The sequence below is a fragment of the Etheostoma spectabile genome, chromosome 7 (assembly GCF_008692095.1).
Source record: "Etheostoma spectabile isolate EspeVRDwgs_2016 chromosome 7, UIUC_Espe_1.0, whole genome shotgun sequence".
Lineage (NCBI taxonomy): Eukaryota > Metazoa > Chordata > Actinopteri > Perciformes > Percidae > Etheostoma > Etheostoma spectabile.
In genome coordinates, this window is record NC_045739.1 from 18,050,468 (window position 1) to 18,073,826 (window position 23,359).

Genomic DNA, 23,359 nt, shown 5'->3' on the forward strand with positions numbered 1-23,359 from the left:
ATTTAGCTTAATCAGTCCAATGTGAACAATATGATTAGAAATGGTGTCGCAAAGCCTTCCACTGGGCTAAAATAGCAGACACATGGGTTAGTTGAGATTAATGCAAAACCACAGGAATGAGTCAAAATGCCCCTTCATGCAGTGTAATCTGACCACACACATTCACAAACACATACTTCTGACATGATGACAAATGTCTGCTTTACTGCCAAAGCATCTCGCTGTCAACATGCAGGGTCATGACATGCTATAGAGAAGAACATTTCAAGAAATGACACCTGTACACACATTGCTGAAAAAAGACAGACAGGGAATGGTGTGACAATGGCCATGAATGCCACAGCTGCAGTCTGAGCATGCATGGCAGAGACAGAGCTGGAATTAGAAAGAATGACTGAATGCATGCAGAAGGTAAAGTTGGAGCTGGAGTGTTAGAGATGAGCCCCCTTGTCACGGCGTAGGCCTTACTTCCAGATTCGTTGGGGTTCTCGGCTGTCATTAGGTTGGCGTCCACCTCCACGCTCTGGGCCGAAAGGCACGCTGGGTTGAATGTCCACGTCTGGCCTCCAAATGCCACCCGTAGGTCACCATCCGCATATACTTTTAACACCTTCCCGGCCTGGCCAAGCACCTAGGAACAAAACAGTAAGTAAGGTGGATGTGGCATCGGTGGGTGAGAAAGGAAAGGTAAGAAAAATAAGGGAAGCATTTAACAGGAATAAATTAAAAAAATAAAAGAGCAGAAAAGTAATCCACTAGAAACTATTCATTGATTTTAGAGGACCATTTTCTGTGCTTCTGTAATAACCAGGCCGCATTTGAGCAAGTGGCTCTGAACTTTATTACTTCCCGATGTACACCCAATTTTAAGGAAGTAGGTCACTTATAATTCAGAGGTAGGTCTGCCAAGTAAAGGCTTTCCTTTAGCAAGTGACGCAGTTTACATCATGCACACAGACAGGGAGTAAGCTTCAGGTTTCCAGGATACAGAGGGGAGACAAAGTCATTGTTTTGTAAGTCTTAGCATAGTAAATAAATATGATAAATCATAATGAATCATTGGTTGGTCATTCAAAAACAAAAGGTTAAATTAAGTCATGAGTCTTGGTGAGAAAGTTAAAGTCGAGTTACAAGAACTTTCGGATTTTTTTCAAGTCAACTCTAAAGTCATCATGACTTTAGTCTAAAGATTAATGACACAAGTTGACTTGATTCCACACCTCTGCCTCTACAGTTTGGCATGAATTTAGCCTTAATAACTAACGCTGAAATACCATGAAGAATTAGTACTATCAGGCTAAATGAGCATACAGGAGCCATGCTATCTGTCCACTCTCCATGGCCAGCCTGCAGTCTCTTCACACTCTCGATGTCCTCCAATACTCTTACTAGTTCGCCAACTCCAAAAGTGTTAACCTAGTGGAAAGAAAGACAAATTGTTAACACATTTGTTAAGCTATTAAAATTAGCTGAAAACATACTGATAACCCAACTACACTCCTGTTAAAGTTTGGAACCATGTAAGATCCTGCTGTCAGGTCCTCTGGCCGAAACTTATCTCTAACTCAATACCTTGGTGAGGGCCCCAGGATGGAAAGTCCAGCGGATGTTGTTGCTGTACTGGACTCTGACATCTCCTCGGTCAGTGATTCTATGAACAGTCCCAATCCGGCAAATGTACTGCAAACATAAATTGGCTGTGTCACCCAGGGTCTCCCTCTGCATGGCTGTGACCTAAATGTTCCCTTTAGCAGCTGTGATTTGAGAGTTGGATGCTCTGTTTCCTTTCCCTCTGTTGCACGCTAACGTCCATCTGAGCCACTTATATGAATATTCTGTATGTCAGGCTCAAGAGGCACATGTGTTTTGACTGTGAGGCCATGTTTGTCTAAAACATAAAGAGTACATACTATACGCAAAAGTACAATGAGTTCATTGCAACTAAAAAAGAAAAAAAACCTATTGTGTTAATATGTTTGACTTTCATACCTCAGCCATTTTGGGGTTCCATCCTCCGTGGCCCTCCTGCATCTGTCGCAGGATGTCCACCTCCAAGAGACATTTGACCTTGTCACCCTGCTGGAAGGAGTGGCCGTCGGCACTCTCCTGGCGCTGCAGCTCTGCATGCTCTCCTGGAAGGACAGGTGTTATATTGGAGACTTACGAGGGTTTTTGAAGTTTGGTTTTGAAATCAACATGTTGGTGGTTTCTGCAAACTTTCATATTCACATAGTTGTAATGTTTAAAAAATGTTATGTAACAATACCAAAACACATTACAATTATACAGGGCAAACTGCCACCCAACAAGTTTTTGACCAATTCCTACAACGGACAGAAATTATTTCTGTCTGTAGTAAGAAGTGACTACTGAGAAAAAAATGAGCATACTTTGAAACAGGAATCAGCTTACCGAGCTTTGGTAGGTGGTCTTTGTAATAGAAGCCCCCTTGGCCGTCAGACACGTATTTGAGGTCTACCTTGCCCTTGTGGCCCATTCGGTAGACATTGGTGGTGCCATTAGACCAGGTGACGCTGGCTACACTGCGACCAGACTCTGTGTCCCAGCCACGAATGTCCACTACCTTCCCAACCTTACCCTCCCCGCCTACACACATACACACACACAAATATGCAATAAACAATAATGCATCAGTGTGTGGGAGAAGTGGGAGATAAAGGCAGTGTAAGAAAAACAGCAACATTTTTAGAGACATAAGCTGACGAGTGACATTCACTTCCATTTTCTAGAGCCAGCTCAGTTTTTAATGGTTTCTTCATATATCAAAGACCTGACAAAACAGAATTCCCCTACTTGATTCAAACAAAAAAACATCAAAAGGAAAAAACAATAAGAATCACCATCAAACAATAAAACACTTCAAAAGACGGTTTCAGATCTATACATCATGTTTAATGATGTAAGAAAACTCTTGTTAAACCATTAAAGTCATTAAGCTACCTCAGTGCCTGACCACACCGGCTAAACCAGTGACCCGTAAGACTACATGGTGGGCCGGGGGCTTCTGAGCATGCTCAGAGCTGCCTGTACGGCTTACCGCATACACCATTTAAGCCTGATGAGTGACTTAACTAACCCCAGGGCGCTGATTTCAAAGACACCAAAAGGACATTTTGACTCATTCGCTCTAGCCCAGGAAAAGGGAGCGTTGCTATTCTCAGAGACAACGATGACTCCAGATCAGGAAACATAAAGACATATTAGCATTCCCTTTTTCCCCTAAAGGGAACATTTAAGGGCTTTAATTAAGCCCACTAATGTGGAAGATTGCTTTCAATTATTTAAACTATTCCAAACATTAGCCAATGCGGGCTGGCTGTATCTGAAAGAGAGCAGAGTCAACAACAGTGTAGATTTGCAGTTTGACACATGATGAAAAACTGCAGACATTCATGGAAGCCACAAAAAGACACTATATCTAGATTCTCTTGCAACATAGACTATATTTTAAGTGAAGGGGTTTCTCAGTTTATGCCACTACATGGGGTTGGAAAAAGAAAAAAAGAAGATAAATGTTACGGAACAAGGGCTCTGTATAGACACTCACAGACATCTGTGGAACATACTCTCATGAGTCACTGGCAATAAAAATCCACGCAGACACATACTAACACGACGTTTCAAGGGTTTATGAGACGTGAGGTTAGAATGTTATTATGGGTTGTGGATGGTGAAAGACTTTGAAGAGGTACAGCTCCATGCTCAAGAAGGTAGGGGGCCTGCTGAGTTGGCAGCACCAAGTTAGTGGTTAAGAACAATCCCCCCCCCCCCACACACCACTCACCGTCTTGGTTGCCCCAGTCCCAGTCAGGTCCACGAACCACTTTAACCCCCTGGAAGATTCCTTTGAGGATGATCCGCGGGAGGTTCTGCCTGGGTGCCAAGCTGACTCTATGATAAGAGCATGGAGACACAGCTGAACAAACTGCTCTATCGACAATCTAAAACCATTTAAAGACTTGATATGAATCCCTTAATAAAAAAAACTTAGTTCAAGTATGCATATTAAAACCACAACAAAACATGTAACATCTTTGGATCTGTGGCAAGCCAAGGCGGACACATGTCCCAAAAGCCAGAAAATATGGAGTATCACAATATTTCTGAGCAAATACGTTTATGGTACTTCATTATTCACAAAGAAAAAGAAAACGGCTACTGTACATTGAGTTTAAGACAAATAAAGTTGTTGTGATCTCCTGACAACGGACTGAAAAGGTACCTTGAGGAGTTTCCATGTACACAAGCTTTCTTTTGTTTACATTTATCGTTTCTGGCCATAATACATAATGTCCACAGTGCTACCTGTTTCATGCTATCCCGTGCTCATGATATGTGCGTCCTCTGCCTAACAGACGACTTCTCATTAGTTTACTGAAGGGGTAGTTGTGGTAGTTCTTCCACAAGTGGTCAAGAAATAAGTAGGCTAAATTCTACTTAGATAAGAGATAGTATTTCAGAACTGTGAACAGCTAAGATCATAAACACACATTGAGAAAACCTGTGCCTAGCTGCCATCATCAACGCTCTACTATAACACACTGACCAACAGCCTCAACTCCAATTACAGATTCAGACACTCAGGTGAGACAACTGTATTCTCACAATTTGACATACCTTATGGTGAAGATTTGATCAGATCTTGTTGCAAAGGAGCTGCCTATTCCCATACTTTCTTGACGAGATCAAAGCCCAGCTTCCATTTAAACCAAACAGCTTTTTGGATAGACTCAAAGTCATATAGAAGCCAATGTGATCAAAAGAAAAAGAGCCTTGTGAGAGCTGTCGTCCTCAGGGAGCCACATAGAGTCTTTACTGCTCCCACATGTTTCTCTAGCTCTGGGGTTTTGCTTAAAGTTAGCCTTAGCTAACTTCATCCCACGTCACTGGCCAGATTTTCCAGGTTAATGGGAAAGATCAGTACATTTGGCTCTGAGAGCCAACTATCTCAGTGTGGGACTGGGCTTGGACAGGTCTGTTCTGAGAACGTTGTGTATCTGTAAAAAGAGCTTTGAGCCTAATCCCTGGACAGCAAAGCAGGCCACCTCAGGGCAAAGTATAGAGCATGCACGTGCTTGCATATGTAAATGCCTAAATATATGTACTGTATAAATGGAGAAACAACAAAAAATGCTACACATACAGTACATAGGGTTTGTACAAACACATTTTTCTGCATTGCTTCAATGTGTTGAATTTTTTGTGTAGCTTTTATTCCATTTTTTAGTTGAGGAATTCGGGACATAAATTGGTACAACTGTGGTAAGCCCAACTAGCAGATATAGTAACAGACTTCTTGAACTTGTAGTATTAAGGGTCATGGAGGGAATGTAGCAAGATGTGCCAATTTTCTGATGGTACAAAGCTGATTTAGCTCAGACTTGAAGGACTGATTGAAAATACACCAAGAGTAGTACTGTTTATGACGGGAGAGCTGGTTAGTAAGAGAAAAGACTAATATTTGTACTATTATTTACAGGAGTAAAGAGGATTTGAACTGACAGATGTCCCTAGAAACAAGACCTCAGTGTTTGACATGTTTGTCAATGTAGTTACTCTGAGAAAGACAACAGCTCTATCAAGGGATCAAGATTTCTAATCCTGCTCGGCCAAATGTCACCCCTGCACCCAGACAGGAACAGGACAAGATAACCTACACCTACTGACACGACGGACGGCTGAAGTCAACAGTCAGCCAAAGGTTATTTTTACCGTTTAAAAAAGGCAGTGGAATAAACAGAATTAGCATTTGTACGTAGAACTCAAAAGCACCAACACACACATAAATAGGATTTGCATAAAAAGTGGTGACTGTCAGAAAAATACAGTAAGGCTACAAGCTAGTGTAATGACAGGGTCAACCCTATTTGCATTTACTGTAATGTGTTTATGGTACCTTAACAAAAAATTTAAATCCAGGTAAGAGCAGACTAAGTTTAATCAGACACATCTTTCAAAGCGTACATTGTCTTACGTCTAACAACTCTGCTTAGTCCACACTTCACCTACTAAAGCACCAAAATCCTCTACATACATACAGTGCATGACACTGATGAGAAGTTAGCAGTTAGCCCACTACAACTAAATTCAGGTGAAATTCCAGGCAATTCTGACTAGAAGACCAAGAAAGCACTGGAAAACTCTGCCGGCCAGTAGTCGGGTTGGGTTGGATGTGTATTAAAAGGGAGTACTACTGTTGTGTACTACCGCTTCACCTGAATTGAGAAGGTCAGGTGGGGGACTTGAGCTTGATGTGTGAGTGAAGGATTAGACATTGAGTTGACCCGATGTGTTCCCTGGAACTGTGTGTGTGTTGTTTGTATTGAAGAGCCAATTAATAAGCTGCATACCAACCATCTCCTCGTGAACAAACGTTGCCCTCAGTACTTGGCATGGACACACGTCTCGATGTAGTGTAAACTTATTTGTATTAACAAAATGCAGCCATTCAGAACACTGAACAGTAGGGCTAGGTATTGTCAAGGATTTTCCGAATTGATTTGATTCTGATTAGCAAGGTCAATTTTACTCCTGGTTGAATTCAAGTGGGTTAGGAACATTTCAGTTACAATACCAATTTTGCTTGGATATGAAAGAGATTCAACAATTGTCCAAGATTCCCTCTAACCTGCTGCATTCTTAAAAGTACCAATGTTTACATACGAACAATAATACAATAAAGTGCAGATATCTTGAGGTGACAAAGGCACCCCTTTGTCATGCCAGTTTTTCCCTTGCCAAAATGTAGCCTAACTTTGGAGGGTTATTTAACCCCTTTCCTGAAAAGCTAACATAGTTGGTAGCAATGGATTCCTTAGGTTTTCGTGTTTCATATGTTCCAGACAAAGATTGATTCTTGGATTTTTAAAATCCATTTTGGATCTTTCTTTTTTTTTTAACCCAGCCCTACTAAACAATTATCGACAGTAAAGCCTAACAGTATTTGGATCAGAAAAAATACATTGCAACAATATAAGATCTAATCTATAATAACCTCATATCCTAAAGATTCACAGTAATGCCCTAATGTGTTTTGAGGAAACACAACAGCAACAAATAATCTAACAATAATTTGAATGCTTTGTGGCCAGCACATATAATTGCACCTTGATCCAACGCCTGCTATCTAATACATGTCATCTAGGTAATTGAAAATGTTAACAACCTAATCCTCACACAGCTGAGAATGTCTACATGCTAATCCAGTTAAATCTGTTGTAATTACAATAGAACACTTATGTAATGTTATTGTACATCCGGCTCAGGTCTCACACCATGTTAGTGATGGTGCAGCTCGAGGGTCAGTGAGCTGCAGACATTTAAAGTGTTGAGAACTTCTCAGTGCCCCCTTTGGACACCAACAAAGTCTCTGCCTACAGTATGTCTATGAACTACAAATAGATCCACCCTGCTTAAATCGTCATTAAACCCAACACATGTTTGGTCCACATGAAAGGAGTCACTGTTAACTATGCTAAGCCAAAACCACAGTCTCCTTACATAAATCACTGCTGGCACAACAACAACAAGCCCCACTCATCGTGAAACCAAACCAAATGTGCCTTTCCAGGAAAATATCAAGTGTGTCCTATAACTGCCAGGTTAAAATGTGTCTTTTGAAAAGCTGTCAACGAAATATGGGTCAGTGTGGTCTGGAAATAAAGACGCCCTGTATGTTTAGCACCACATACTGTAGAGCAGAGATCTTCAACAGGTGGTCCAGGACGCCTAGGGGGACCCCAGAGTCACTGCAGGGGGCCCTCCAAAATTATTGTTAATTTTTGAAAGTTTTTTTCAAATGAAAATGTCTTAACATGAATCTTTTATTTTTATTTTTATTTAACCTTTATTTATCCAGGTAAACTGTTTGAGAACCAATTCTTCCAATCTAACATTATTAGCAAACATAAACATCCACTGATGATAGGCTTTCTGGCCTATGGTTGCGGTAGTCACTAAGTCCATCAACAGATACAGTAAATCCTAAGGAATCACTGTGCCATATGTATGTTTGACATTAAAATATTTATAAAATCACGGCAAAAAATGTTATTTTGATAGCTTAGTATTCTATGCACTAAAAAAACTGCACTGTCTCTCCTTCAGTTGAGGGGTCCTTGGTTTAAAAAACATTGAATGCTCCTGCTGTAGAGTGTTCTTCACTTTCGTTTATCTGATGAGAAAAGAAGTGACTATCATGTGATGTTCTCCCACATGTTCCGTCTCTCCCACTGCTGTGTGACAATCACAACATTTTCTCTGAGATAATGGAAAGATGTCTTTGATGAAAGCATGAAGAGAGACGGCAAGGACTGAATATTATGAATAGATCTTTTCATGTTAATATGATGAGCCGTGAAATTCACTGATCAAAAATCTGTCTTCTAATTTATTTATCTTTGTTGTCATGCACAATCCGCAGACATTCACTTGTTTCTTCATCACTACCTGTAATGAAGGTCCTCTTCATCACTAATATTTTGCAGCATTATTACGCTGTAGCTCATTATGTTACGCGTTAATGAAATGAGGCACAAACGTTTCAAATGCTTATTGGATAATATTAATCTGTTTTGTGGAGGTTGCAGCTAGTGTTGATTGGAGGCCAGCCCTGTCAATAGAGACACATGTACTCAGTTTGCTAGTTCTGTTACTTAAACATGTGCAGTATGGTATAATCTGTTCCTGATAAATTGAATCAATTGAAACAGTTGCTGTTTGTGCAATCGTAGAATGTTTGTGTTCAAGTAATTCACCCCTGTTGTGTGCCTAAGGGAGCATCATTTTAAAAGGTTTCAGGAGATACCATGTTTCAAGTAGAGAAGGGGTGTTTCAGTACTTTGATTAACTGTACTTTGATGAATTGTTCAGACTAATGATGTTTGATTGTATTAGGCAACATAATGCAAGTAAATTGAGATAACAGTAGGGACGTAGTATTGTATTTGATGTGTTTGTTGTATTTTGTATAATTGTTTAGATTGAGTACATTTCAGATTTCCCTTGTACTTGTGGTTGAGATAATCTCAGTGGAAGGCTACAAAAGGCTTCCAGTTTCCATCTAGCGTTGCTGCTGTCAGGACAACATGCTGCCTGCGGTGCTCAATTTGTCTGTTGCGATCATGGCTTCCAATTTTGTGTTAATTGCCGGTGAAATAAACACTTGTTGATCTGCCCCGTACCTCTGCTTCAAGTCTCCTGCTGTGAAAAATATCTAACTGCTATGCAGCCTTTCCAACACTACCAAATGAGCTCAACACTGACTGTGTGGTTACAACCAATGCAAGCCTAGATTAACTATCAAATGCACACGGAGCATTGGTTAGCAAAACAGCAAGCAACAATTCTTTTAATTTTAAGCTTTTGAGCTTGAAAACTTGAAAATAGCTAAATTAGACAAATAATCACTAAAACATTCATTTTTTTTAAATATTTGCAGTTAAGACTGCGGTTTAAAGATAAATTGAGTCTGTAGATTAAATTCCAATCCAATTTAACACCACAGCTTAAACACCACAACACTAACACTTCAAAATATGTTTTCTAAAAGCTGAAATGTAATTTAATGTCACCTCCAGGAGGTGCTTAATTACAAATATGACTCTGATTGGGAAAGTTAAAGTGCTCATATTAGGCTAATTTTTAGGTTCATAATTGTATTTAGAGGTTAACCAGAATAGGTTTATGTGGTTTACTTTTCAGAAAACACCACATATTTGTTGTACTAAATATTGCTGCAGCTCCTCTTTTCACCCTGTGTATGCTCTCTGTTTTAGCTACAGAATGAGGCATTTCACTTCTGTACCATCTTTGTTGGGAGTCGCACATTGCTAGCTTGTCAGTTGCAGAGTATGAGGGTGTGCCATGCTATGCAAAATGCCATGCTATGCAAAATGCAAAATAAATAAAATAAAACACATTTAGCTGTGATATTAACATACTACTCAACTTATCATTACACATTACAATGGTAGCACTGATAAAAAGGTGCCTGAAAACCGTTATATATAATTATATATATATAGATATATATAATATATATATATTATATATATATATATAATATATCTATATATATAATATACACACAACACACCCACACACACACACAACACACACACACACACACACACACAACACACACACACACACACACACCACAACACACACACACACACACACACACACAACACACCACCACAGAGTTTGGGGTCAACTGCAAATTTCCATTCCACTCCATTGTTTACATGCCATATGAATGCTACAAACGTGAAAATGAATACATTAATAGGCTAGCCTTTATCAGCTCATTCATTAAAGAGAATGATAATAGTCTTAGTAATGTTGATGTACCATCTTAAGCTATTTTTTATGGCAACTTAAATTGTAAGAGTCAAAAACATCACAGTGATATATTTATTATGTATGACAAAACTGTGAACTGTCTAATTAATGTCAGTAAATTATCCATCCATGGGAAAAGAAAGCATAAGATAAGACCAGGATGGAACCAAATATGTGTCTGAACTCCATGTGGAGGCTAAGGAAGCTTTTTGGAGCTGGGTATCATCTCAAAAAGTTAGGTATGGCCCAGAGTTTGAACATAAGAAAAAGGCCAATCTGAGGTTTAAATATGCTGTACGCTTTATCGGAAGTAATGAACAGATGGTGAGGGCAAATTCTGTGGCCAGAAAGTTGCAGCAGAATGATTTGTATGAATTCTGTAGGGAAGTGAAGGTTATCAATAACAGTAAGGTGCCTTTGCCATCCAGCATTGATGGGACCACAGGGGATGAAAATATTGCTGAGCTGTGGGGGAAACATTTTAGAGAGATTTTTAACTGTGTTGAGAGTGCTGAATATCATGTTGGTGTGGTCATTATTGATGACGGTGTGGTCATTAGACCTGATGAAGTGTCTCATGCAATTGATAAATTGGCAGTGAACAAAGCGTGTGGTCTTGACCAAATAACAGCTGAACACATGAAGTATGCAAGCCATAGAATCTCAGTGTTACTTGCTATGTGCTTCCCTGGATTATTAGCACATGTCATATTACCTGATTTTATGTTATCTATACTATTAGTCCCAGTGATTAAAGACTAAACCTGTAAGGTATCAAGGAAAGAAAACTACAGGCCAATCGCTCTAGTGAGTAAACTCTCTAAGGTGTTAGAACAAATTATATTTGATAGACTACATGAATATATAATAACCACTGATAATCAATTTCGTTTTAAAAAGAAACATAGCACAGATTTGTGTATATATGCACTAAAACAACTTGTTACCAAGCATAAAAGCCACAATTCAACAATGTTTTTTATGTTTCCTTGATGCATCCAAAGCATTTGACCGTGTTAATCACGGGTAAATTGTTTATAAAATTACCAGAGCGAGGGGTCGCCCCATACCTAATATGTATCTTGCATTATTGGTATTCCAATCAAACTATGCAAACTAGATGGGGGAACACAACATCGGCTCCTTTTTAAGTTACCAATGGGGTTAGACAAGGGGGAATATTGTCACCTGAAAACAATGGACTTAGACCTTCATCCAATTTTAAATTTGTATATGGATGATCTTTCTTGGACATTAGAAGTGTGTAAAACTGGCTGTGTGGTGGGAGAGAGGTGTATTAATCATCTGATGTATGCAGATGACTTAATTGTTATGTCGCCATATAGTGCTGGCCTACAGCAACTGCTTAGAGTCTGCTCAAACTATGGACTACAGTATGACATCAAAGTCAATGCAAAAAAAGAGTGTTGTAATGAGGTGTATAGGAAGCTATTCTTTCCCTCTTTTTACTTGTCAGGGCAAGACCTTAACGTGGTTACTAAAGTAAAATACTTGGGCCACATTATTAGGGAGGGTTGTATTGAGGAATGAACCCCAGTGCAATAAATAATATGGGCAAGCAAATACTACAAATTTAATATGTGTTCTGAAGAAGTTAAAACGTCTCTTTTCAGAGCATACTGTATACCACTTTATAAAGCTCATCTATGGTGCCGCTACAGCAAAGATAAACAAGATAACGGTGGCATACAATGATGTACTAAAAATTTTGTTCAAACATCCAAGATGGACCGGTGCTAGCCATTTGTTTGTGACGCGTAATGTTCCCACCTTCCACGTTGTGCTTAGGAATTTTATGTACAGATTCATATGCCGATTAACAGAGTCAAAGAATACAATTTGAACTGCTATAACCAATCCTGCATTTAGTGATATCAGACATTCGTCAAAACTCTGGAATCACTGGAACGTGTGTCTGTACCTGTTTTAATTATTGGGCATAGATATTTGTAAGCCTGTAGGTATATATGCATGAATGTATGTCTGTTTCATATGTTTCCATAATGTAATTTGTGGGAGCCAGTATGTCTATATGTATTTATGTTTGTGTGTTTGGTTTGTACCCCACTTGTAATGTATTACGTGTAATTTTTTTTTTTATCTGGACCTTGAGTCTTTGAAATAAAGTTGAATTGAATTATAGACAGAATCCCAGCTGATCTGAGTGGGTGGCTGATCTTTAATCCAATATCTACATTGCCCATCATCAGCAACCATTCATCCAATGTTCCAAAGGCACGTTCTGTTTACTAATCTGATATCAGATCCTGGTTAAAATTAAAAACAATGCAACTGATCTCAGCTGGTATTCTGTCTACAATGGAGTGCAATGGAAATTTCTAAGTGACCCCTAACTTTTGACCCTAACTATTTGACCTGTGTATATTATATATAAAAAAAACACTGCAAGGATATAAGACTGTACTGTAAACTAAGTGAATGAGTTGCAATAAAAGAATCAACAACAAAAAGAAACTGATTAAAGGTGTGGATTCTCATGGCAGCCCTATTGGACACATTTGTCCACAAGAGCAGGTTGCTACACACAGCATCTTTTCTAACCAATGTCAACAATGATCAAAACACATCTGATCTTTATCATTCAATATATTGAAATCTTAATTTCAGGTATCCTAAAACTGGTGTACTATACTGTAAATTATTAGAAATCCTAATATCACAAACATGTTCCCTTATTTTTAAAAATAAAATGAAAATCTAAATTGGCTTGTCAGAATAAATGTGTATTTTTGTCCACAGATGGTTAGGCAGTGAAATGTTCCGACCGGTTTGGAAGGTCACATAAAGGTTTGTTCCAACAACAAAAAAACATAATGAAGGACACTGCTGAGCAACATTAGGGCATCAATGACAAATCAATACTTGAAGAGAAACTGGTGTGGGAGACGAAATGAGATTCCAACTACTGTCAGAATGCTAAATGTTTGCTGCAGGCCAGGTTTCACTTAAAGACCAATTCTGTAATTGGTGTGCAACTCCAATATGCAACCCAACCATCAGAGTCAAAATGGTATAAAATCTAAATCTAAATCTAAATAAAATCTTTTTCATTTCTTGTATCTAGTGAGAATATGATCACGGGACATAATAACAGGAAGTGAAACAAAAAAACAGGGAGGTGGCAAGTCATGACCAGGTCAAGATTTGGAGCTAAGGGTATAACAATTCATTTGTTGCACTGCTGTATAAATCAAACCATTTCAATGACATGTTAAACATTTGTCATGCTGTCTGTGTTGTTTTTGATACAACCACCTAGAGCCAAAGTCAGAAATTTCCAAATCCTACATATTGAGGGTTTTAATTGGGTTTGTTTTGCAAATTCTTAAGAAAAACAAAACAAAATTTATAACCACTACCACTCTTGCACCTAATAGCTAACTAGAAGATGTATTCAAACCGAATCAAAAGATTAACAATTCTCAATTCTTGACCCCATTTCCACCACTTACTGGACAGCAGGCACAGGAAAATAAATGGAACTTGGTGTTGGACCTGGACTAGGCTAAACTATAGAAGAAATCTGGGTCATACATATCACCTTGTTAAAATGAGAACAGGCCATCCAGCTGACATTCAGACAGTGCCTGAAGCAGTTTGGAGCTTTACTGTGAACTGATGCAGAAGAGTGGATTCTGAAGGGAGAACTCACTCCAGTTAATCTGGATACACTTGGAATCAGCTAGGCCAAGTGTGATTTGCCCAAGTTGACTTAAGGCTAGCCACTAATTTAAAAATACAGTCTATAAACCTTGATAATATCTGGAAAGGTAACTGAGAAGAGGTCCTGACCACACCCAGGCAATATATTAGTTATATATTTAAAACTTAGCTAATCTAGCAGACATGTAGAAAAGTGGAAAACCTGATGATTTTGCTGTAAAAGCCCTATCTTGAACTTTTGGCTTGTGTAGACAGACACCAGTCTAAGGAAAGTTAATTGGAGGAAACAACACTAATAAGGTCTTATCTCCTATGAGTCAAACTGGATTAGAACAGAGCAAGCTACTCGAACAGAGACGTTGTTAACGGAAGCCACCATAATTAGAATTGAAATGAGGATCAATTGTGCTGGGGAAGTGGCAGTGCAGTACTCACGGCTGGGAGTGGGCCGTCTCATAGCGCTCAAAAGCGTGGCTCAGGTCGTGTTTGTTGTTCATGTAACACTGGGTGCACAGGTCATAGTCGAAGCACACCTTGCACTTCCATCGCATTCCCATGATCCCATGCTTCTTGCAGCTGTCACAGATGATGTTGGAGTGACGCACGCCTGAAGGGGAAAGAGAGATGGTTAAAGAAACGTGAGTGGGGTTATAAATTCAACATGCCTGAGGTTGAAGATGTAAGTATTAAACTACTATGTATCTCCCATGTGCAAGTCACTGAAGCAGTCAAGGCATAGGCCATGTCCTTACCAATGTTAGTTATCACGGTAGCTTATATCATGAGATGTGGAAGAACTGAGGCACAAATATCCTGACAAAAATAACCCCCACCCCCTTAGCTCCTCATCTCTTCTCTTCCTCTTCTTTCGCTCCATTAATTGAAGGGCAAGCTTCTGAGGCAGAAAAATGTTGCTTTAAATGGAGCAAAATGCTAATGGGTCTGCACTATTGTACGTGTCAATCAAGTCCAGAATAGAGCTGGATGGCTGGTGATGAGAGATAGTCTTTCCTGTGCCATGCTACTCAAACTGGGCTTTGTGAAGGCTGTGTGCGTGTTAATAGCTGATTATTTGCACTGAATTTGATCATCGGGCCGTGAAACTCTATGATAATGATGCTTGGATCAGGTTAAGGCAGGGTTCTCATTCTTCTTCAGCCAATGGCCACATTTTAAGGTCCCAAATTTTCATGGCCCCAGCAGCCAAAGTTAGAATGTGAATTTTAGTATGGGATTTTTCTGTTTTTTTATGATCAAGAGCATGCAGGCACCTGCAAATTGATTAGATAGGAAGGCTGAACTTGTTTTTTTTATTAAAAATACATTTAACTGACAATGATTCTTGGGAAACAACAAACACCTGTATTGGGTATCAAATAGGGGTGTGACGAGACACTCAGCTCACTAGACAATACACAATATTGGGTTTACGAGAGCAAGAAGAGATTGTAACACTATTTTAACGAAAACTTCAATTTTATTCAATCAAAAGTCACAAAATGAAAAAGGAGCACTGTGAAAGGTTTCGCCACAAACTCAAACTTCTCTCCTGTATAACTAACCTCTACAGACCTAGTAACTGCAGCGTGAGCTGAAACTGCGTGACCTAACTGAACTACTTTAGTTTCCACAAATAAAAACCGTAAAAATAACAAAAATGATTGACTTTTTTGGGGGGGGGTTTTCAAGTGCAAACCATGATTAAAGTAGTACTCTCAATAATTAAAGTGCAAACAGAGAGAGAGAGAGACTAACAATATTTTTCTTCAAGCATGACACACTGCTCAACCTGAGATATGGTCACGTTCTTTTTCAGGAATATGAACATGTCCACGTTTTCTGGCAGTAGTTGAGACCTTTGGGCCCAAACTACGTCTCCTGCACCAACACTCTGGAGACAGATGCTTGTTTCTCCTCCTCTGCATTTCATTCATTGCAGCAATAAACAAGGAAGTAGATACTCTAGTATTGATTTATGACCATTTTAAGATGAGGGGAGAACATTTTTTCTGTGTTTAATATAATTAAATTAAAAGTTAGGCTTTGCTGTTGGCTTCCCAACTTATTTAAAAAAAATAGCCAGCACCCACATTGTACTGCTGCCGGGCAACAGACGTGTGTCTTATGCGAGAGAGATCAGCTGTACCCCGTAACGTGGTCACAGGATCTTTTATGCTAATAGTCAAAGCCTTTTCACCTTGACGAGAAACATTGTCACATTTTAATATTGCGACATCTCGTCACACCTGTAGTATCAAGCTTAAATTATTTCTGGATAACGACCAAAATATAGCTTAATTTTATCAAAACTGTGAAGTCTCCAACACTTGCATTTAATGCTTGTAACATGATGTAACATATCAAAATCAATTTGGTATACTGAAAATCGGGTATCATATTTGCACTAGCACATTTCAAACTAGAATCAGCTCTAGTTGGCCCAGTATTTAGTAGTGTGTAGTCATGAGTGCTTACCAATTTGAGCGTTATCATAAAGGAGCAAGTCGAAGGAACCCTGGTAGCCAGTGCGGTAGTTGGTTCGTGTGCCGCTGTCCCACTGCACCACCACTGTCTTGTCTGGCGTGGTAGTGCTGCCCTGACGCCCGATCTCCACCACAGTTCCTACGTGGCCCTCCCCGTCATCCTGGTTCCCCCATTTCCAGTCCAGGCCACGCACCACGCGCATGCCCACCTCCATGCTGCCTCTTTTGGGGCCTGGCCTGGGGGCTGAGCGCGACGGTCGGGGCCTGGCAACGCTGTCACTTCCGCTGCTGCTGCGCCTCCGGGGCTTCTGAGAGACGGCGCTGGCTCGTGCCGACAATATTGCAGGAAGGGACGGCACCGCCGGTATTTCTGGGAACAGATCAGGGGTGGCTGGGGGTAAGAGACAATAAAACTTCAGTGAAACCTGGTAAAAATACAGCAGCAAAGTCCAAGTAGGACACTGCTAGATAAGATTAGATTAGATTAGATAAGATAAGATACACTTGATTGAGCCCACACAGGGCAAGTTCACTTAAAGTACAAATTTAAGTAGATAGAGATGTGTTACAAAGTTAGAATGCAATAGTAGTGGCATCTCTTTTAAAGTCAATACTTAACATAAACAGCTGCTCCTTGCCAACTTGTCTAGAGTTCTTGTCAAAGCTTTACTCTGTCCTCAGAAGGTTTTTGGTTTATTCCTCTGCTTTTAAATCAAGGAAAGCACACAACCTGTGCGTTTCCTGACTACAGGTCTGTCAGTGGCTGCTAAGGGATTTATAGAGCAACACGCCATATGTCTCATAAATTTCAGAACAGTGTTTTTCTCTTTGCTGGTGGATTATTCACTGGAGGTCTTGCTGTGTGTCATGGCACATTTCAGGAAAGAGCAGCTGGACAAGACAGCGACACCCCTGACCTAATCAAGTCCTGACCTGACACACACAAACACAGACTTGTACTTACATCCTAAGCCAGACAGTCCATTGGCTTCACTCATGTCAACCATAACACTCAACTACCCCAACATAGCGTTCACGAGGTGTAAGCTGAGTATCCTACATCCTAAAGCAAACAAAACCTATTTTTGTTAGTTCTGGAGGAAGCTTTAGGGTAAGCTATGTTCTCTGAATGGTGAATGTACATTGTTGGGATAAAGCCTGACATCCGCGGTCCCTCCGTTTCCACTATGAAATTTGCAAGGGTAAATTACCTCAGACAGAAGAAACTGTATGCAGAAGCAACCAACTGCATCACAAACGCTACTACTTTCTTCTATAAGAGGCATCTGCTTAAGCATGAAAACATATGGTATGTAAGGGATCAAAGGAGGGAAAGCAGACGGCTTAGGCTATACTCTAATTTCTGTCCAAAAATGACAGCTTAATCTCTTTTATACACCGAAATAATACCCCAGCCAATCATCAAATATTTCCCCTGTCAACAGAGGAGCTTTTGCGAGAGGTGGACGGCTTTTACATAGCTCCCAGCATTCTGTGTGTGGATGGATGTAGGAAATGGCAAGTTGAAGTAGCAATAACTGAGATGACGATGAATGTCTAACTGACCTAAAAACACAACACTCAAAACCACACAGACAGTACTATGTTCAACAATTCCAAACACTGAAAAGCCTTACTACAAAATCTAGCATTCTGGATTGAGGAACTATTTTGCAGACACAGACAGAAAAAAACCTACCAGCTACATTTAAAATGCATGCCCACCCCCTCCCACATCACCAACTCTGCTGCCCTCACACTATATGTTCCAGAGAGAATTCAGGCCAAACACACTGATATCTAATCATAATTAAAAAGTAGATGCAACACAGGGGATTCAGGGGATGACTACACAAGCTCCTAAAAAAACATCTACAGGGAGACCATTTCTTAGTCTACGCTTGATGTTTTGCCTCTACAACAACACCACACATGCAAACCCCAGAAAAAGGGTTAATACACGGTTCAAACTGCACTTGCCAAAGATATTTAGTAAATCTTCTAAAATCCAAATGCCCGTTATTGTTTTGCGTTGACAGATGGTCACTGATAGAAAATAAGAGTAAATCCCAAAATTGGCTCCTAAACAGCAGTGAGCAATTACTACATACCAACAAAGTATTGCCACTTGCTAAAATTTGGGACTGCCGATGAATGTAATAAGCAAAGCAGCTTTGAAAATCACAACTTAGCAGCTGTTTGCACAAACACACTTCTGTCTGAACAGTGTGGACTCTACCTTAAATTTTTTGTTTTTACACTTTTGTGTTTACTTATGCATTTTACATATACTATGTGTAATGTTATCTGCAGCAACAGCAAAGTCTAGCAGCTTAGTAAGGGTAAACCAAAAGAAGTTTAGTTAGGTAGTTTGGCAGGAGACTCGACTGGATAAACCCCGCCCACTCCGCCAGCGATTTGATTTTGCCCTGCAGCTCGGTCTGGAAAGCCGCACGTTTAATTCTACAGAGTCATTTGAACTATCTAACTAGCATTTGAACTATCAAACCCCTTGTGCAGAGAAAATACAGAGCAGACTCCCCAGACCAATGCTCAATCTCAGATCTATTGAGCTTGGCTTGGTCTGGTGATAGCCAGACTAGCAAGAGACTGCTTACTGTTACTAAAATCACTAATAAATCTAATTTGACCCCTCTTAACCACAATAGCAATTTCACCTAACTAAGCATAACCGGGACACTGTCAGCATTGGAGGTCAAAATCGTAAAGATTCAACAAATCCCAGTTTATAGATGGTCTGAGGGCTAAACCAGGCAGGATTACAGCTCTCTGCCTGCAATAACAGATGGACCGGCTTCCGTCATACACACTGCTGAGGGCCAATCTGTGAGGGCAACGTCAACCTCCTTCACACAAACAACCAGACAGACGTTTGGCCACAACACAAATAAGCACACACCATAAACAAATGCTCAAAAATGCTCAGGAATATTATGTAATTTCCATGCTACACATGGTGTTTTGAACAACAATCTACAATTGACAATGTACTTGCAATTTTATTTTATATTTTTGTAAACAAATGAGGTTTTCAAAAATGAATTACATTACATTTTTCATGTGTAACTGTACAACTGTACCACCTACATATTTGTGCTTTATGTGTCTTTGTGATGTAAAGCACATTTCCTTTAAAATGTGACCAAGGGGGCACAATGTAAAATGCGGTGTAATGCTTCTATACTAGACCATTGTCAATTGAAGTGTTGCAATGGGACTGGGATCCCACAGGTTCAACATGATCACAATCACCAGGGAAATGAGTGAAAGTGAGACGTTGGATCTGTGATAGAAGGAAGTAATGATTGCAAATCCTGCGGGTGCGAGAAGTAGTCCATCACAGAACTGTGAGTAGTTTAGGACTGCAACTACAAATTGTTTTTATTGTTGATTATTTTCTCAATAAATCGATTAGTGTTTGGTCGATAAAATGTCAGAAAAAGAAAAATCTTGAACAAGGTTTTCCAAAGCCCAAGATCACGTCCTCAAATGTCTTGTTTTGGCCACAACTAAAAGATAGTGAATTTACTGTCACAGAGGAGGGAAGAAACTAAAAAATATTTACATTTAAGAAGCTGGAATCACAGAAAGTTTTACTTTTGTTTATATGAAAAAAAAAATAATTATACTAACCGATTTATTGATTCTCAAAATAGTTTGATTAATTTAATTGTTGACAACTCATCTGGTTGGGTTGACGTGATGAAACAAAACGTTTTAGGATCAATACAATATTGGTACACGTGTCCCTCAGGGCAGGGACATGGGCAACTATTACACAATAAAAAAAAGTCTAATTGTCAATTATTTTACATAATATGTTTCTTTGTTTAACTGCAATTAATTGCTAACATTAGCTAAGGTGCTAAAGGGTATGACTATTGATGGTCATTGTTGATTTGGTTCATACATTCCAAGTTTTTATTATACACGTATATGGTCAGACTGTTAAGCTACAGCTATGCTAGTTGCTGGCACTTGACCCTACCCACATTACTGGTTTCACTACGCCGATAAAGCATATTTAAAATTCTTTACAAACCAACATACAGGCAGACCTACAGTAGATCCAATAATAAAAGTCCCTGAGCAGCTTCAAAATGGAAAATGAGTCAGGAGTATTATTACTGGTGGAGCCAGTGCCATCACATACGTGCTACTGTGCGAAGCAGTTAAGGCTTCTTGTGCTGCATGTCCTGTGAAACGTGGTCTGACTGGCTTATATCCTCACTCTAATGTCTAATAAGAAGAGGCTGTTTGCCTGTGCTGTTCTTTTTATATCAGTAACACTTGACCTAAATGCTTAACAAATTGCAATTTACACACAAGCTCTATGGCTATAGCCTCATCACCCTTATATCAGAAATGAGTAAAAGCCTGCTGGAACTGGTTTATGTCAGAAACATCTGGTGGCCATAGGACTTCCACTAAAATCAATAAGGACACTGAGTCAATAACACATTTACAAATATTTCTTCAGAGTGGGCGACAGAACTAAAATTAGACTATCCATTTTCCATTTCAGCCTTCTGCTTGGCCTACCTTCCATTTCTTACATCTCACTCAAACAAGCGCTGTGTACTGTAAGAGTGTGGAAAAGAATAACAATCACATATTAATTAATTAATTAATTAATTAATTAATCAATCAAAATAACCTTTAAATGTACAAATGTTTTGTCTTGTCAGCTTTGTCCAGAATTATTCTTACAAAGCTTAATGTCCGCAACAACAGATTTAAAAGGCAACTTGATACTTGCAGAATTGTTCCCATCAGCAGACTCTGTCCCTGAAGCATTTTACAAAAACACTGTACCATAGCAAAACCATGATACCCTAAGAACACATTCTGTACATTTGATGACACTGTGCTGAGATTATCATATCAAATTATCTTGGATTATCATACTCACGCCCCATGATCTTCAGACCACTTTTGAACATGTTGGAAGATTTATGATTCCTGTGTGCTGTGGGCCACGAGCCCTGCACTGCTATGATCCCAGGTCACCCAGCAGGACCATCTGAAATCCTGAGTGCTACGACACAGTCATCCTACAAATGGGGGGAGTAAACCCTTTCTGGCACAGTCTTTTGGTTCGCTGTGAACTTTGCTCTTTGTTTTGGAACATGCAGTTCTATTTCCCTGTTTTGTTGATTTTTTTGTCTGACAAATGTTGCTCAAGGACTGGATGAGACTGATGCCTTATCTGGAAGAAAAAAAACATGTAAATGTAAAAAAAAAAAATTAAAAAGACTTTTAAAAGAGCAGTGCTGATTCTACAAGAGGACTGTGTTTCAGATAAATATATTACTTTGTGGGGCAACAAAGTAAGGGACCCCAAAGGGTAGCCTAGGGCCAACCTGTAGTCTTTTGCTGCATGTCATCCCCCTCTCTCTCTCCTGCTTTCCTGTCTTCAGCCGTCCTATCGAATAAAGGCCAAAAATGCCCAAAACATAATTTTAAAAAAAATACATTACCTTGCATAATAATGGGGCATTGTCATGTCACAATCAGTCTCTTGTAACATGAGCTTAATTCACACAACAGTACATCCAAAACTTTGCTCTAACAGTCTGGGCTTAAGGCCCTGACACACCAAGCCGACCACTGGCCGTCGGTCTAAGTTGGGCCGAAAGTGAGTGACCGTCGCCCTAGTTTGTGCAGTGTGTCCCGCACACTCGCCATGCGCCGGCCTTAGACCGATGCATGTAAAATGACATTTCAAAAGTCAATATTGAGTCACATGTTGCTACATGCGCATTAAGCTCTCAACCCCAATTTGTACTAACTTTACCCAAAACAAACAAAACACTCAATCTTACCAAGGCAATGCCGGGGTAGGATCATTTTATTAAATGCTTGAAAGATAAACCCCAATACACTATAGTGAGCAACTCAATCACCCTCCTTTAATGAAGCCAACACATACACTATATGATTAAAATCTCTTTGATGCTGATTCTGACAGCACTGTAGACATTGTCTGTATGTCGCATTTAAGTACCAAGCACCTAATGTTGTAATAGCTCCTCAAATAAGTCTAACCTGGGCACTAAACATGCTACCTCCAATAAATAATCGACAAGCTGCAACCTAAAACTACCTGCACAAGTTTAACAAAGCCACAGTTACAGGTCATGAAAAAAAATTATTTTGCCTGTTTGATTGTGACCAGTTTGTCACACACTACACAGTGATAACAGCAGCCAGTAAGGCCAGATGTCTGCCGGCCTGCCTGCTTAGCATGTCTACTAGCTTTACCCCACATTGCAATGACATGTGGCACAATTGTAGTAGCATGGCCATTTACCGACTGCAAGCGTGACTGCATGGACATTTACCGACTGCATGATCATTTTACCTTTCTAAGAGGTAAACAGTGAAATCAGCCAATTATTTGTCCACTATGACAGTGAAAGGAAAACAAAAGCAGCCATATTTTATTTAAGACGAAGGGCACTGTAAAGCTGATCTGATTTCTGAAATACCAATCTTATTTATTTAAAAAATATTCAAACTGAGAATATACAGCATCATCACACGGATTTTAATGTCTTAAAAAAAGACGTGCTAGCATTACCCAAACAGTCAAGACTGAAACTGCATCATTTGATAAATACAGCATGTCCTGTTTAGCTGGTTTACCTGTTGGTATAGTGATGTGCAGTAGGGTGAATAGAAAGACCGAAAAAATAGGGAAGGAGAGGAAGCAGCTCCTACCTCCTGCTACATAAATACATCAGATGGTGAAGAAAAAAAAAACCCAGCTTCCAGTGAGATAA

At 39.6% G+C, this 23,359-nt stretch overlaps 1 protein-coding gene across 7 annotated transcripts in view; it reads right to left on the minus strand.

Annotated features, from left to right (window-relative positions):
- Positions 1-23,359, minus strand: part of mib2 (MIB E3 ubiquitin protein ligase 2) — a 45,139-nt gene that overhangs the window by 17,617 nt on the left and 4,163 nt on the right. For 3 of the 7 annotated variants that reach the window (XM_032520013.1, XM_032520014.1, XM_032520011.1), the window contains 8 exons: positions 16,546-16,944; positions 14,506-14,677; positions 3,806-3,912; positions 2,413-2,607; positions 1,990-2,132; positions 1,573-1,680; positions 1,312-1,416; positions 469-631 (listed from right to left, as the gene is read on the minus strand). In XM_032520013.1, coding sequence (XP_032375904.1) covers positions 469-631; positions 1,312-1,416; positions 1,573-1,680; positions 1,990-2,132; positions 2,413-2,607; positions 3,806-3,912; positions 14,506-14,677; positions 16,546-16,768 — 1,216 coding nt within the window. In that variant the 5' untranslated portion in view covers positions 16,769-16,944. Of the gene's footprint in view, positions 1-468; positions 632-1,311; positions 1,417-1,572; positions 1,681-1,989; positions 2,133-2,412; positions 2,608-3,805; positions 3,913-4,638; positions 5,165-14,505; positions 14,678-16,545; positions 16,945-21,486; positions 21,739-23,222 lie in introns of those variants that run through there. The other 4 variants (XM_032520015.1, XM_032520010.1, XM_032520012.1 and 1 more) reach the window with 4 other exon arrangements.